Raw genomic sequence first — 13933 nt, forward strand, 5'->3', positions numbered from 1 at the left:
GGGCTCAAACTCAGGACCCTGAGATCAAAAGACGTACACTCTACCAACTGAGCCAGGGAAAAGAAAAGGGAAGAACTGTGAATGTCCCAGAGTCCACTGAACGCAACACACTCCAGGGCTGCTTCCCAATGCCCCAGGTTTGCACTTTTCCTCGTTACCAAGAAAATGAAAACCCTACTGTGCTGAATATACCCTCCTTGCGGAACCAGTCTTTTTTGGGAAGGCACCACAGCCGCAGACAACCCTGCCCCAACCATGACATCTCCTTCCCTTCTTCTGGATCTCCTGGCCTATTCACAAGTTAGTAAGACTAGATATTCTGGACTCTGGCCTCTCAGTGGGAGAGAAATGCAGGGAAAAGGGACACAGTCCATTGTACCACTTTGCAAGTCACATTAGGGAACCCAGGACCTCCGCATGAATTCAGGAAGCACTAGGATCAGATTTTCCTCCAAGCCTCCTCAGGCAAATCCGCAACTCTGAGGCCCGGCCGCTGTCACGCAGACATCGACTTGGTCAGGAGGTCACAGCTGGCCAGCCGGACCTCCGGCATTCAAGAGAGAGTTATAACAAGGCTCCGAAGACAACAGCAGTGCTTCCATGACCCACGCCTGCAGGGCTTAGAAATTCTCAGATCACAGGGAAGCACTCCTGAAGTCTTAGAGCTGGCTTTTTCTCATCTCCTGGAATCTTGTTTTCCCAAACAGAAAACAGATATAACCATCCATCCGATCCAGAGTACAAAGCACAAGGTGAGGGCATGAGCTCTGTCCCAGAGCTTCTAAGCCCTCTATTTTGGCAAGATATCTTGCCTTCTAGTCTCATTAGACTAGAAGGTGTGATTTATTCATGTGGGTACACACAAGACAAATTACTCGGTATGTACAAGGAAAACAGCCGGCGCAGTCTGTGAACTGAGGGCAGAAAGAAAACCAGAGCATTCGATAAATCTGATAAAACTTAAAAATAAATCCATAAAATTAGCAAAAACCATTAATGATGCATTCACATAAAAACTAACGGAACATGCCATTCATAAAATGTAATCTTCACTTTTTAATTTCCTGTAATAAGGCTTTGGCACTACCACTGAAACCAACATCACCCTCTACTTGTTTAAATACAAAAGTGCTTTCTGGTTCGTGTTTCTTAGCGAACTACTCCCAAATATACATATATTTTTTAGATTTTATTTATTTATTTGACAGACAGAGATCACAAGTAGGCAGAGAAGCAGGCAGAGAGAGAGGAGGAAGCAAGCTCCCCGCTGAGCAGAGAGCTCGATTTGGGGCTCCATCCCAGGACCCTGGGATCGTGACCTGAGCCAAAGGCAGAGGCTTTAACCCACTGAGCCACCCAGGCGCCCCACTCCCAAATATTTCTACTACTACTTTATTATGAAGATCTACTGACAATAATTTACATCCCCAGATGAAATAAAAAGAGTTGGTAAAAAGCCCCCAAATTACAGGGATATACACTCAAACATGTGAACTAGCAAAAATTCACCTGAAATCTACCTGACTTGACTTTTTAACTTAAATGCTAATTCATTCAGTTAATAAACACACACTGAGAAGCAAATACAGGCAAAGAATGTAGTCTGCAAAATTCCCAGCAATACACGTCTTTCTAACAGTAATTATTATTATTATTATTTTTAAGATTTTATTTATTTATTTGACAGAGAGAGAGATCACAAGTAGGCAGAGAGGCAGGCAGAGAGAGGAGGAAGCAGGCTCCCTGCTGAGCAGAGAGCCCGACGCAGGGCTCTATCCCAGGACTCTGGGATCATGACCTGAGCCGAAGGCAGAGGCTCCAACCCACTGAGCCACCCAAGTGCCCCTCTAACAGTAATTATTGTATGCTTTCTCTGTGCCAGGGATTAGGCGATCAACAGTGAACAAAAATGTCTCTGGGCCTCATGAGTTCATATTCTAGTGAGCACGGGCAATCAAGTAAAGAAACAAATCGCCAATTTCAGATGGTGCCATGCACTGTGAGAAAAATTAGTGATGTGATGGAGAATAAACAGGACACCTAGGAACTTATTCAAGGCTAACAAATTTATTTTAAAAAATACATTAATCTCAAGCTTTATGGAGGAACTAGGCAATGCATATGAGTGGCAGGAATAAGAACACAGGCCAAAGAGAAGGGTAAAATTGTGAGGGGGAGAAAGGAAAAGAAAGGCACAGGAGCTGAAAGAAACAGATGTGTAAGGAACAATGGCCTATTGTGTCTATTACAGGGAGGCATGTGTTTTGTTTGATTCATGGGCTCGATATATTAGGTCAAACCATATTAGAAACTACCTATCCTATCACACTCCTATTATACACAACTAGTATCTTAAAACCAAAATTAACGAGGGAAATAAAACTGCCTTTCTTATGACAGCGAGGGGCAGGGAAAAGGTATTTGTGAATCAATGTAGCTCTTCCCACAGGATGAAATCACAGAATTTTCTGTTGAGACATTGCTCCAGCTTCAGAGTAAGAGATCCGTGAAGAGCAGTTTTTTTCTAAAGCACTACTGTGTAAGTACAAGCTTATATGCTCTTTAATGCAGCTGTTCTACATCTAGGCTAAACATGAGCAGTGAAAAGTCATTTTTCAGCAAACTAGTGGGAAAAGAACGAAAACCTTTCAGGTTTAAGGCAGCCAAACACAAAGAAGCCCTCACAAAGGGAGCTGTCCATTCACCTTGGATTCCCTTCAGTCTCTTGTCAAGCGAGAGCCTGAAATTACCAATATGTAGCTGAAAGCCTACATCTTCTACAAAACCTCCCATCTACCTTCCGGCGGGCGGCCACTGTGAGTCTCCACCTCCATCCTGAAGGACCAGGCAGCAAGCAGCCAAGGAGGTTTGAAGGGTCGCACAACATCACTGCCGACCGAATAGGAACCAATTTGCTCACTACAGAGTGTGCTCATCTCCACCACCTCAAAGACCTCTCAGACTAAAGGCTCCCCGAGTATCCCTTTTGTGCTTCCTCGCTCTTGTGCCCTTTCTCTAAGTCCACTTCTAAAGGGACGACACCCTCCGAATCTGAACTCAGTGTCTCCCACAAAATTAAAACTCCCTACTCAGCTTCATTATCATTCTCAACTCAATCATGTAAGTAGAAAAGTGACCAAAATCATGATCACTGTTCTCATTGGTCTTTCTCCTGTCATCCACCATGGTCAGTTTCTAGTCCTTCCTTACTTCGTGTAAACGAGGTGTTTTATGTCCAAGTTCCCATCAGCAGATCACCCCTTAACCACATTCTAACCTTGGAGTCTTCTTTGTAAGAAACGGAATGAGGCAAAGTTAACCAGTTGGAGAGAAAGATGAAGAAAATAGCATTTACTGAGTTCCTACTATGAACTTGGCACTGTTCTAGCCTAGGAGGTGGGAATTTCTATCTCCATTTTATAAATGGGAAACAAAGTTGAACGTTTCTTCAATATACCCATTCCCCTCTGGTCTAACAGAGCAGACGTTCACCACTTCAAATCCACAGCACCGCTGGTCTCCTCAACTCCTGACCTGTTCTGTATAAAACACTGCCAGAACAATCATACCAAAATTCCATTTATATCACACCAATTCCCTGTTGAGGGAAGTGAAATGCCTTCTGCTTCTCTATTTGCCCACAGACTGGCCCAGAATTCAGTAAGTATTTGTTGCTTAAAACCATCCCATGATTCCCCACCAGCTTAGAACTAATGAGCCTGAGAAGCAGAAAGTAAGAGGTGTTTAGGTGTTTAGGTGTTGAATCCGCACCATGCATGTGAAAAAGCCAAAAGCAACTCAGGAGCCGTTAAGATAAAATGGAATTTCTCTAAGACATTTCACAATTCTGACTCCACCCAAACCCGCCTTCTTCACGGAGCAGGGGTACTGGATTTAGAATGCCTGGGTTCTAACTCCCACTCCTCCACGTCTAGCTTCTTAACCTCTCCATGCTTCAATCTCCTGCTCTACAGGAGTTCAACTGGGCTGGGCCTCTGTTCCAGTTTTCCCACGCTCCCTGACTATCCAAATCCAAGTCATTCTCCAAAGGTCGGATGAAGGCCCATTTTCCTTGCAAACCCTCACTGGATGACCTCAGCCCATCACCACACTGACTGGGTTCATAACAGCTCTACAAAAGAAGGAGCCTGAAGCACTCATTTCAACTCTTATTGGTAATCATGTATCACTGTGCCTCACCGAATTATTTCCCCTGTGGACACCCTTCCCCCACCAATGTCCCACTCACAAATGACAGCCACGCTGCTCACTCCCTGAGGTGATCCTCCGTGACACAATATCAACATCAACAATTATTATGACCACACTGCTGCCTATGTAAGGGCACTGTTCTCAGTTTCCTATGTATTTTACTATCCTCCAATCTTCCTAATCCTTCTAGTTAATCTTTTTTATCCCCATTTCATAGTGGCAGAAGAGAGCCGACCCAAAGCCACAAAGCTAGTGGGGACCAGGGTGAAGAGCCAGAGGGATGACTTCAAACTGACCGGTCTGCCTCCCACTCATACCTACTGCCATAGTGTTGCTTAGTACTTAGTGTGGTCATTTAAGAGCCACCTGTTAAATCTCTCCTAAACGTGAACTGTTTATAATAGCAAAAACTGTATTTCTTGGCTCACTTACAGAGTAACCCATTCTTAATAAGTGATTCATACCCAAGCCTTTACTTAAACAAACTTGTAATCCTAACAACTCTATGAGATAATAATTGCTGTTGTCAATTTGCAAACGAGGAAACAGAGGGACGGAGGGGCTCCACAACTTGCCCCAAACACACAGCTGATAAGTGAATTCAAGGGTGAAGCGACAGCTGTGATCAAGGATGTACTCCTCGGGGCGCCTGGGTGGCTCAGTGGGTTAAAGCCTCTGCCTTCTGCTCACATCATCCTGGGATCGAGCCCCGCATCAGGATCTCTGCACAGCAGGGAGCCTGCTTCCTCCTCTCTCTCTCTCTCTCTCCAACCCCCCTCCCCGTCTGCCTCTCTGCCTACTTATGATCTCTGTCAAATAAATAAATAAAATCTTAAAAAAAAAAAAGTACGTACTCCTCTTACTAACTCATTCTCAACAATTTTTATTAAGCACGAGCAAACCCAGAAAGGGTCTGGGGATACAGCAGTGACGACACCAGAACTCATCTCTGCTCTCACCGTGCTTACAATCTTCATTCTTTTCCAACACCGTCATTCAATGGACACAATCCTAAATCCTCTTAAATACTCAAGTTTTCCATAAAAAACATCAAATTTGGTAAGAATTAGTATCAAAGAAAAAGCATGGGACTCGAAGCCAGAAAACCCGAGTTAAATTTCCAACTTTGCCGTTTATGAGCAACTTTGTCACTTCTTGGACCCTGGACAAATCCGTTCACTGGCTCTCGATTTCACGACCTGTATGAGATAAATGTACTGAGATGCACACCAGCACAGTGTCTGGTACCTGGTGTACGCGCATAAATGAACTCCCATCTTTCCCCTCCCCTCCATCCAGTGACTTCATAATCCGTGTCGTCACTGAGCACGTGTTAAAAGGCTCCGCGGAGTTACACCCGGGACCAAAAGTGTCCAGTCCCTTACCTCCCAGGGCAATTCTCCTTCCAGATCTCTAGGTCTCCAATTTCAGGCCGCAGACTACTCTGCTGCCAATAAACCGGGTTACGACTCCGGAATGACAGCGACGCTCGTTAGGGCCTGGCAGTGTCTATAAAACGCTCCCATGACCTTCTTTAGAAGGCACTTGTTTCAGCTGGCGAGCACTGTGACCCCGATCGGGCTCCACGCCCCATGCTGGAAATGTGGCACCGGGGAGGAGAATGTCCAGCCTGGAACGAGGTTGTGCCCTGCAGACCGCTTTCGACTCGAGGAGCTCTGCACTTCTCCCGCCACCTGCCAGCTCGACTGCCCCCCACCTCTCGCCCCCGGAGCTGCGACTCCTCCCCTCCCACCTCCCGCGGAGGCCCAGGCTCCTCCGGCCGCGTCCCTCCGCCGCCCGAGTGGCCTCCCGCCCGTCTGGGTCAGCTCGCCCCGGCCCGAGGGGCTGGATCAGACCGGTCGGCCCGACCTCCCCCGGAGATTCCCTTCCGCTGGCCTGGTCAGAGGGACCTGAAGCCGGCCGCTCGGCTCCCGGCGGGGCCTGCCAGGGGCGTGAGGCCCCTTACCTATCTTCACGACCGCGTCCGCCATGCACCGGTCCCACTTCCTGCCGAGCTCTGAATCCGACATGTTCCCCACCCGCAGCTCCCGCTTTCCTTAAGGTCGGGCCCCGCGCTCCAACTGCAGGCAAGTCTCGCGAGAGCCGGCCGCGGGCCCCAGGCCCGGAAGGCCGGCGCCGGTCTGACAGATATCGCGAGATGATCTCAAGGCTTCCGCCCTTTCCGGTTTGTGGTTTTTTTCCTTTCAGTTTGTTGTCAGGGTGACGGGTTGCCTGGAGGCCGGAGGTGACCCTGACCTTGGAGCCGCGCCTACCTGAGGGCTGCGAGGCTGACCGGCTTCCCGGGCGGCATCCAGAGCTCTGTCGGGAAGGCCCTTCCTCCGCACCAGCTCCCGGCGTTGGCCCTGCAAAGTCCCAGGGAAAGCGAGGGCACAGCGTTGGTTTATTCATTCATGTACTCGCTGGACTGTTTCTACTCCCTCGTTCACTCGTTTATTGCGGTGGGACTCCCGCCTGCGCCACGACCTGGGAAACCGCTCTGACAAAGGTCACCCAGGCCAGAGAAAAAGGGATGCTTTGGAACCTCTACACGGCGCTGGGCACAACTGGCCCTCCTTCCTGGTCCTCCTGGTCTCCGCCTTCTCTTTATTCATCCGACCTCCAGGACGCAGACTTTCCTAGTTCTGCTCCCGACTCTAATCCCGGGTTGCTTTTTCTCCGCCAGCTGCTTAAAGGGTGTGGGTTCCAAGGAGTCCCTCCACCCCCTTCTCCCTCTACATACTCTCCCTGAGTGATGGCAACCACTTTCAAATTCTGTCTCCAGCTCAAACGTCTAGCTCAAGCCTCGTGTTCATAATCCAACCTCCTTGCTGGTGGCGTTGATTTTAGCCCTCCTTCCCCGTTTGCCTCCCCCATGCTACCAACAAACACAAATTTGACCATATTAATCCTGATTAGAAGCTGTCAATGAGGGGCGCCTGGTTGGCTCAATGGGTTAAAGCCTCTGCCTTCGGCTCAGGTCATGATCTCAGGGTCCTGGGATGGAGCCCCACATCGGGCTCTCTGCTCAGTGGGAGCCTGCTTCCTCCTCTCTCTCTGCCTGCCTCTCTGCCTACTTGTGATCTCTCTCTGTCAAATAAAATCTTAAATAAAAAAAAAAAGTTGTCAATGACATTCCATATATATCCAAGACTCAAAGAGTTCATTCTTGGAAGCCTACACTAATAGATCTTAGAGCGCCCTCTTCATCCACTAATAGAGCGTAGAGATCCTTCTATCTTCTTATTGTCCAAGTAGCTTGGGTACCCCATAGAATTCTCCACATTCTATTAGAACATCTCTTTACAGATTATTGTATCTGCCAGTAAAACTAGAAGCTCATTCCCCTTCGTCCGCACACCCCCTGTTCAGAGCACAATGCCTTGGACAGTAGGATGGATCTTCTGTGAAGTGCTTGTTGAACTGAACTGAATTCATTCACCCATTAATTTATTCATTTATTCTCGGCAACTTTAACAGTAGAACTGCCGGACCAGTTCTGGCCATGACAGAGCCCCTTCCTTCAGGAAGGCTTCCTTCCATGACCACCCTTCTTCTAGCTCTCATCTGAGTTACATTATCAGATTATATTCTAATTCTTTGTGTATCTCTTGGATGTGACTGGGAGCTCTGTGAGAATGAGGTCCGTGCCATTTTTTGTATCCTGAATGACGAGCAGAGAGCCTGGTATATATTAGATTCTCAATAAATGCTTTTTTTGAATGGGTGAATGAATAAATAATGATTGATTGGATGAATTAGAGAGAAAAATTCTCTCAGAGCATCTGACTGGCTCTCTCAGTAAAGCCTGGGCCTCTTGATCTCAGGGTCATGAGTTCAAGACCCATGTTGGGTGTGGAGCCAACTTTAAAAAAAAACAAAACACTGTTCTACGGGTATTGTATAGTATAGCATTTGTGTTGAAAAAGGAAAAAACTAACTTCACTAAATGAAGATGCACCAGGCATCTCACATAATTCCATTTATCCTCACAGCAGATTAAAATTAGTATCTTCACTTTCACAAATTTGGAAACTGAGTCTCAGAGAAGTCGCATGGAAGACGCACAAGGCTCTGCACTGTGTAGAATTAGAAACTGACAGGGGCATTTTTATTGGATTCGAGAGAGTTGTAAACTTTTGTAGAAGGCAGAGAGCAACTTACAAAAGCAATCAGAGGCAGATGGTAGAGAATGAATTCTGGAGTCAGGCTGTCTGGGTTTAGATCCCAGCTTTGTCATTTCCTAGGCTTGTATCTATTTTTCTCTCTTTCTGTTCCTTTTCCAACACAATGTTTTGTTCACTGCTGTATCCCCACTGCTACAACATTAGGTGACACATAATGTTTGCTTGATAAATACGTGTTGGTTGAATAAAAGGAATGAAAACTCTGTGGAGTTTTCATGGCTCTTGGAGAACAAAGACCAATACAAGTGTGGAGCATAGACATTAAAAAAAAAAAAAAAAACAGCAATACTTTCATTGTAAACTTAGTAAACATTTGAAATGTTTAGAAATAGATTTCCTAGTGCTGGAGAAGGGATTTACAAACATGGAATGGGGGAACCCTTGCAAGAACTCTTTGCTTTTGGATTGGAATTGAATGTATTGGTATGAACTCATGGTATTTAATATAACAGAGGTAAATACAAATATTTGCATGCATATTTCCTGATCCTGTGTGGGAAAAGGTCTAAAACAACGACACCAGGCACTTGGGGGCTCAGTTGGTTAAGTGTCCAACTCTTGATCTCAGCCTGGGTCTTGATCTCAGGGTTGTGAGCTCAAGCCCAATGCTGGGCTCCACGCTGGGCATGGAACCCACTTAAAAATGAAAGAAAGGAAAAGGAAGGAGGAAAGAAAGAAAGAGAGAGAAAGGAAGGAAGGAATGGAGAAAGAGAAGAAAAGAAAACAAAACAGAACAAAAGAAGAAAGAAAAGCAATGACCCATCAGTAGCAATAAGCAAGCCTGGCTCTTGGTTTCTAAATATGAGGACTCCTTAGGGACATGACAGAGACTCTGGGGCAGAAGGAGGGAAAATACAAGATGAATGTTTTCTTGTGCCACAAACACAGAGTAAGGAAGTCTTCAAAGGTTAACAATGTCATGTCAAAATGTTTGCATAGCTCCAAACGGCCTGAAGTAGCACTTGGTTCCTAATTGGATCTCTTTGTGTAAGTCACTGTTACTATGGCTGGGACTTCTCCCAACTGTATGGAACAAGTTTCACAAAGATGAAGTTTGCACTTCAAGTGGGTAAAGACAGAGTCCTGTAGTAAAGCAATTTCACAGCAAGTGAGCTGGCATCTTTTCACGCTGAGCAGAAGAAAAATGAGTGAAAACTGTCACTTAAGGAGTCAAGATGTCACCCTCAACCAGCTACTCAGTTAAACATAAGCTCTTTGTTTAGTTTACTGGGCTGTAAATCCAGCTTCATTAACAACGCAGATTAGAATATTTTATAGCACAGCACCTGCACAAATAAAGGTCTTTTAGATTCCAGGAGGTTTGGGTTTTTTTTTTTTTTTTCTTTCTTCCATTTCCCTTCAATTAAAAGTGAATTCCTTTCTTAAAAGGAGATACGCATTTTTTTTTTGCTTCATATCACTTTTCCCCCAGAGGGTCTTAGATGGTTTCACCTCTTGAGCTGTGTATCCAGAGTTGAACAGCTACTAAGTAGCTTCTTTGTCTGGTTCTAAAGCCCACGTGCTCGTCTCCCACATTTTACATGTGTATGTGTTAACAAGAGTACAGAAGAGTGCTAAAAGTCTAAATACAGTGTAACAAATAAATTGAAATAAAATGAAAATAGCTAGCATCTCGGAAGCCCAAGCCTAGGTGAGTCCTTTGCCCAATCACATCCTTTCCTTCCCTGCAAGTATAACCACTATCCTGACTTTCATGTGACTCATTTCCTTGCTTTTCTTTAAGCGTTGTTGCCTGAGCACATAACCTTAAATAATATGGTTGAATTTTGCCGCTTTCGAACTTCATATAAATGGAATCGTACAGCCTCTATATACGGTATTTGGCTTCTTTTGTTCATTATTATGCTTTACGATTCACCTGTGTTGGGTGTATAATTTGTCCTGGTTTCATTGCTATACAGTACTCCATTATATTCTACCCATAATGTGTTTACTTATTCTTCTGTCCATGGATATTTGAGTTGTTTCCACTTGGGGCTTATTACCCACAAGGCTTCTCATTCTTGTACATGTATTCTGATGCACACTGGCATACATTTTTATAGCATCCGTAACTAAGGAGGACAACAGGAATGCTCATCTTCAGCTTTACTAGATACTGACAACTTTATCCTAAAGTGATTGTACCAGTTTACATCCTCACCAGCAGTGTACGACTATGCCTGTTATTCCCCATCCTCCCCAACAGTTGATTTTTATTTTTTTTAAATACTTTATTTGACAGACGGAGATCACAAGTAAGCAGAGAGGCAGGCAGAGAGAGAGGAAGGGAGGCAGGCTCCCCCCATTGAGCAGAAAGCCTGATGCGGGGCTCGATCCCAGGACCCTGGGATCATGACCTGAGCTGAAGGCAGAGCCACCCAAGCGCCCCCCAACAGTCAATTTTTAATTACACTCTAAAATTGTTGCCGATCTGATCAGTGTGTCATGGCATCTCATTAAGATAACCCTTACTTCTCAAGTGTTTATACTACTTGATTGTATGTTCTGAATCCATAATACAGCAGGAGTAGGAGATTCAAATGGAATGAAAGTGCCCCTGAAAAAGATGATGACGACACTGCAAAATTAATGCTTTACAAAAAAGCAGGTACACTGGGTTGAATAGTCCCCTCCCCCCCCAATTCACATCCTTCCTGGAACCTCAGAATGTGCACTTACTTGGAAATAGGGTCATGGCAGATGGTATTAGTTAAGACTAGATCATACTGGAATAAGGGGAACCCTAAATCCAAAATGACTGGTGTCCTTATAAGAGGAGAAGAAATACAGAGGCAGGCAGATGCAGGGGGAGACAGCTGGGGGATGGTGATGGCAGAGACTGGAGATACGTGGCAATGAGACAAAGGGAGCCAAGGTCTTCCAGTAATCACCAGAAACTAGGAGAGAGGCGTGAAACACATTCTCCCTCTGAGCCTCCACGAAGAAACCGACCCTGCAGACACCTTGATTTTGGCCATCTAGCCTCCAGCACTGAGAATAACATGCTGTTACTTTAAGCCACCCCGGCTGCACAGTACTGTGGACATAATGCAGGCAATGTCTCCTGCTGTTACTAATGCCAGCATATTAAACTCTCCACGTCCCTCTTTCGGTGTACCCCGTGTTTCCTGCTGGGACCCTGGCTGCTAAACCCACGACAGATCCCCGCTCTGCCCCTGTTCTCTATCTGCCCACCACCCTCTTTGTTTCCTTCCTAGTGCATATCAAAAATTGCAATCACGTTCTCTATTTACTCCTCTCCTGTCCTCCCACCCCCTCCCCTGTCCTGTTTCTCCCGCCAGAGCTCAAGTTTCATGGAAGTAGGGACTTCATATGTCTCATTGTCATTACCCCCCTAGTGCTTCACACAGTGTCTGATAACATGGAAGGTATTTAATATTTCTTGGAAGAATGAATGAGAAGCAGGAATGAGGTTGGTTTTGTTTTTTTGGAGGCTGGAGGCCAGGGTGGGACACAACTTAAGAGTAACAACCAGAGCAGACTTGAGTGTAGCTCGGAGGTCAGTATGTGTTTAAATTGACCTCAGAGAGAGTTTGAGTCTATGGGAATTCTTGGAAAGACACACTGGTAGGTGCATTTACCTGCCTTTGAAGCCACATTGAAGGGGCACGGAAACAGATTTGTGAGAGAGCGTGAGTTTGAGACAAACGCACTGTAATCATTATAATTGAGTGTTGATATTTCAAAGGCCAACCAAAGCCATGTATTTGTCCAAAGGATGGCTCCCTGGACCAACCAAATGTCGTGTCAGCTTTGATTTTTTGCCTGGATTGTATGAACTCGGCCATAATGAGATTACCAGCCATCACTTGCCTGTTCTGTTTTGTTAACAAAAAATTTGGGGAGTTCTTATCAATGCAACTCGTTTGGTAGGGAAAATATTTCTGAGTATGAGATCCAAAGACAGGAAAAGGCATTCTTGGCAGAAAATAGGTTGGGTAAGCTCCTTTTTATTTCTCTCCTGTCTCACAGACAAATAGGTGGGCGTCTCTGCCCACTGGCACTTAGGTCTTTCTGGTTTGCAAGTTACACCTTTATGGGAATAAGTTAGTGTAGTTGCTGGGGAAAACAGTATGGAAGTTCCTCAAACAATTGGGCACCTGGGTGGCTCAGCTGGTTGGGCAACTGCCTTCGGCTCAGGTCATGATCCCAGGACGTGTCCTGCATTGGGTTCCCAGCTCCATGGGGAGTTTGCTTCTCCCTCTGACCTTCTCCCCTCTCATGCTCTCTCTCTCAAATAAATAAATAAAATATTTTTAAAAAATTAAAGATGGAATTACCATATGATCCAATAATTTCACTACTGGGTCTTTACCCAGAGATCATGAAAACACTAGTTGGAAAAGATACATACCCATTATGTTTATTGCAGCATCAGTTACAATAGCCAAGACATGGCACCAGCCCAAGTGTCCCACCCATAGATGAACGGATAAAGAAGATGCGATGTCTATATACTATGGAACATTACTCAGCTATAAAAAAGAATGCGATCTTGTCATTTGCAGCAATGTAGATGGAACTAGTGGGTGTTCCACTAAGTGAAATAAGTTGGAGAAAGACAAACACCATATGATTTCATTTATGTGCGGAACCGAGAAAAAACAAAACAAATGAACAAAAAGCAGAAACAGACCCCAAAAAACAGAGAGAACAAACGGGTGGTTGCCAGAAGGGGCAATGGGCAATTGGGTAAAGGAGGGTAGGAGATGCAGATTTCCAGTTGTGCAATGAGTAAATCCCCGGGATCAAAACAAAACAAAACAACACAAAACAACAACAACAACAACAACACACAGCATAGGGAATGCCATCAGTGCTATTATAATAGCATTGTGTGGTGACAGATGGCAGGTACCCTTACGGGGACCATAGAGCATGAGGTGTAGACTTGTCAAATCACTATGTTGTACACCTGAAACTAATGTAACATTGTGTGTCAACTATACTTTGATTTAATAGAAATCTAAATAAATAAATACATAAATAAGAAAAGGTAAGTTTCAGAGGATCTTTCCACAAATCCTCGCAACTTTATGTATGAGCGCCTATCTTTTCTCTTGGAGTCCATAGTTTGCCTCCTATTCTCAAAGGAACCGGTGATCCAAAGAAGGTTAACCATTGACCCGGATCCAGATACAGGCCTTGGGGAGGAGCGCAGTGCCTCCAGCAGAGGGCAGTGGCGCCCACGGTCGCTGACCTCTTCGACCTCGCAACACAGGCATCCAAAGAGCCCAGTGATGGAGTCGGGGAGGCCTGATCGGAGAGCACCAGAAGAGAACACCAAGATGCCCCTGTTCTTCCTGTTGGGTTGGTTTTGAAATCCCATTTCCAATGCCCCAGTTGCCACCTCACGGGATGTGTAAGCTCTCCAGCACTGGCTCTGGGAAGACTACTTTCTCCTATCAGCTTCCTGAAAGGGCCTGGAAAATCCTCCTAGGAACATGTATTTTTCTCAGCTTTGTTGCTCCTTTCCCAATGCTGGTTTCTCTTGCTTCCTCCGTGGATATGTT

At 45.4% G+C, this 13933-nt stretch overlaps 1 protein-coding gene across 1 annotated transcript in view; it reads right to left on the bottom strand.

Annotated features, from left to right (window-relative positions):
- MICOS10 (mitochondrial contact site and cristae organizing system subunit 10) overlaps positions 1-6327 on the bottom strand; it is a 30085-nt gene extending 23758 nt beyond the window's left edge. The window contains exon 1 of the mRNA XM_045980477.1: positions 6179-6327. Within this exon, the coding sequence (XP_045836433.1) occupies positions 6179-6242 (64 nt within the window). The 5' untranslated portion in view covers positions 6243-6327. The remainder of the gene's footprint in view (positions 1-6178) is intronic.
- Between the last annotated feature and the right edge of the window lie 7606 nt (positions 6328-13933).

This window comes from Meles meles, chromosome 1, assembly GCF_922984935.1.
Source record: "Meles meles chromosome 1, mMelMel3.1 paternal haplotype, whole genome shotgun sequence".
NCBI classification, from domain to species: Eukaryota; Metazoa; Chordata; class Mammalia; order Carnivora; family Mustelidae; genus Meles; species Meles meles.